At 60.6% G+C, this 2,471-nt stretch overlaps 1 protein-coding gene across 1 annotated transcript in view; it reads left to right on the top strand.

The window, feature by feature from the left end:
• Positions 1-303: 303 nt before the first annotated feature.
• Positions 304-2,471, top strand: part of ZBTB48 (zinc finger and BTB domain containing 48) — a gene marked incomplete at its 5' end in the record, with an annotated part of 3,059 nt that continues 891 nt past the window's right edge. Inside the window, 5 exons of the mRNA XM_010010849.1 lie at positions 304-415; positions 785-877; positions 1,149-1,235; positions 1,594-1,748; positions 2,217-2,353. Coding sequence (XP_010009151.1) covers positions 304-415; positions 785-877; positions 1,149-1,235; positions 1,594-1,748; positions 2,217-2,353 — 584 coding nt within the window. The remainder of the gene's footprint in view (positions 416-784; positions 878-1,148; positions 1,236-1,593; positions 1,749-2,216; positions 2,354-2,471) is intronic.

Here is a 2,471-nt window from a genome sequence, read left to right as displayed (position 1 = left end):
GATAACAGAAAGCAAAGCGGGTGCCTACAGAGAGGGCAGGAGCTCTGGCTCTGCTGGTGAGGGGCAAAGAGCCCTGTGAAAGACGTGTCAGTGGGCCCCGGCATCTGGACTGTGCTCCAATGGGATCAGCAAACCTGGGATAAAAGGCAGATTTTGAGTGACTCCAAACGTTGGCGCTGGGGAATGGGGTGTAAAAGCTGCCTGAACATCCCCTCTCCATTCCCAGTTTCTTCCCAGTGTCCTCACCGGGCCCGTTTGCGCGTCCCCGCGGTGACGGGTGCTCTCCGGTCGTATTCCCCCTAGGAAACACACTGGAGAGAAGCCATTTGAGTGTTCCAAATGTGGCAAATGTTACTTTAGAAAAGAGAACCTCCTGGAACACGAAGCCAGGAATTGCATGAACCGATCTGAGCAGGTACAACAGCCGGGAAGCTGCCACCGGAGGGCTGGGAAGTGGGTTCTGCTCTGCAGCACTGGAGTTGGAGCCTTTTCCCTGCCACAGCCCACGTCACACTCGGCTGCCAACCCAAAACCCCACATTGCCCCTGCATCCCACACGTCCCATAGCCAGGACCCCACTGCCTGCTGCTGATGGCACGGCAGCAGCTTGTGGCTGCTCTCCCAGGCAGCTCTCACACGCGAGGATACTCTTTGTGTCTTGCAACATCCAGATCCTGTGGTTGCTGATTAAACCCCATAAGCTGGTCCCAGCACCGGTCCGAGCTCTGCGCTTCGTGGCGGGCTCTTTGTTCCATGGAGGCTGATGCCTCCCCGTCTCGTGCAGGTTTTCACGTGTTCAGTCTGCCAGGAGGTGTTCAAGAGGCGAATGGAGCTGCGGCTGCACATGGTGTCGCACACGGGGGACATGCCGTACAAGGTGAGCGGTGCCTGCCTTCAGCATCCCGAGCCCAAACCTGCTTCCTCGGTCTGCAGCAGCACCCCGAGGGTCATTCCGCGGCTGTGAGCTGGAACGTGACCCGGGGAGGCCCCAAATCCAGGCACTTTCTGTGGCCTTACCAGGGATTCGTGTTCTGTGTCAGAACGGCGCTCCCCTGCCCCTTGCGCTGCCGCACCGCTGGTCCTCTCCTTGTGCTGAAGGGGCTGTCTGGGGGCAGCTGGAAGCTGAGCATCCTTCTGCTGTCTTTCAGTGCTCCTCCTGCGCCCAGCAGTTCATGCAGAAGAAGGACCTGCAGAGCCACATGATAAAGCTGCACGGTGCACCAAAGCCCCACGCGGTAAGGGCAGCAAGCAGTGGTGGCTGTCCGGGAGGGAGCGATTCCATGCTCAGGGCTGGAGAGTGGCACCATTGCCCTGTCTGGCTCTGCTCAGCGAGGCAGGGGGTTATAGAGCTGCTGGGAACAGTGTTTTTGGGTACAGGAGCACCCCTCATCGTTCTTTTGGCTGATAGACCCAGGTACTGACCAGCATCTCGCCTCTGTCAGGCTGTCTCACCTCAGGGGGTGTCCTGGAGCTGGGGACATGGGGAGCACCCCAGAGCAGCAGAGGCAGGGGGAGGGGACGGGTCTGGGGTGGCAAGCAGGTCCGTGGCGGGCGAGATGCCTAACCCCTGTGTGCTCTCCTGTGGCCCTGCAGTGCTCGACCTGCTCCAAGTGCTTTCTGTCTCGGACAGAGCTGCGCCTGCACGAGGCCTTCAAGCACCGGGGAGAGAAGCTGTTTGTCTGCGAGGAGTGCGGGCACAGGGCCTCGAGCCGCAACGGCCTGCAGATGCACATCAAGGCTAAGCACAGGTAGGACCTGACCCGTGTCCTCCCCTGCGTCATCCTGGGTGATGCTGGGGGGAGGAGTTGGCTGGAGGGCAGCAGCAGCCCGTTCCTGGAGGCGCTGGGCTGAAACTTCTGCCGGAATGCTGGATCCAGCCAGCACTCCACTTTACTCCCCGTCAAAGGAAGCGCAGACCCTTGGTGCCTCCTCTGAGCGTACCACCATAGAGGCACAGGCGGCGACTGAGCCGCACCAGCGTGGCTCATTCACGGTGTTGCAGTGGGAAGCGTTCACCAGCGGTCGCTCTCCACACTCATCCTCAGCATTCCATTTCCTGAGCTGCTTATAACACCCAAGGGTCAGGAGGCTCCAGAACAGCGTTTGCGAGTCTCCAAAATACTTGCGATTGAGATGGGTTGAAGTAGCCGCGGGGTGGGGAGCACCAGCACCAGCGGTTACCCGCGGGGCTGACGGTACCACTTCCCTGCCCGCAGGAACGAGCGGCCCTACGTCTGCGAGTTCTGCCACCACGCCTTCACACAGAAAGCCAACCTCAACATGCACCTGCGCACGCACACGGGCGAGAAGCCCTTCCAGTGCCACCTCTGCGGCAAGACCTTCAGGACACAAGGTACCCCCGGGCGCGTGGCTGGGGCTGACGGGGCCACGCTGGCGCGGGGGAAGGTGCGTTCCTGTTACCTCCGTTACCCTCGTGGCACAAAGGATCAAGATACCGATCCTTTGACTGA

The sequence above is a fragment of the Nestor notabilis genome, unplaced genomic scaffold (genome assembly GCF_000696875.1).
Source record: "Nestor notabilis isolate BGI_N333 unplaced genomic scaffold, ASM69687v1 scaffold18073, whole genome shotgun sequence".
Taxonomy (NCBI): domain Eukaryota; kingdom Metazoa; phylum Chordata; class Aves; order Psittaciformes; family Psittacidae; genus Nestor; species Nestor notabilis.
The sequence above is the reverse complement of the archived record's forward strand: the minus strand, read 5'-3'. Positions and strand labels throughout refer to the sequence as shown.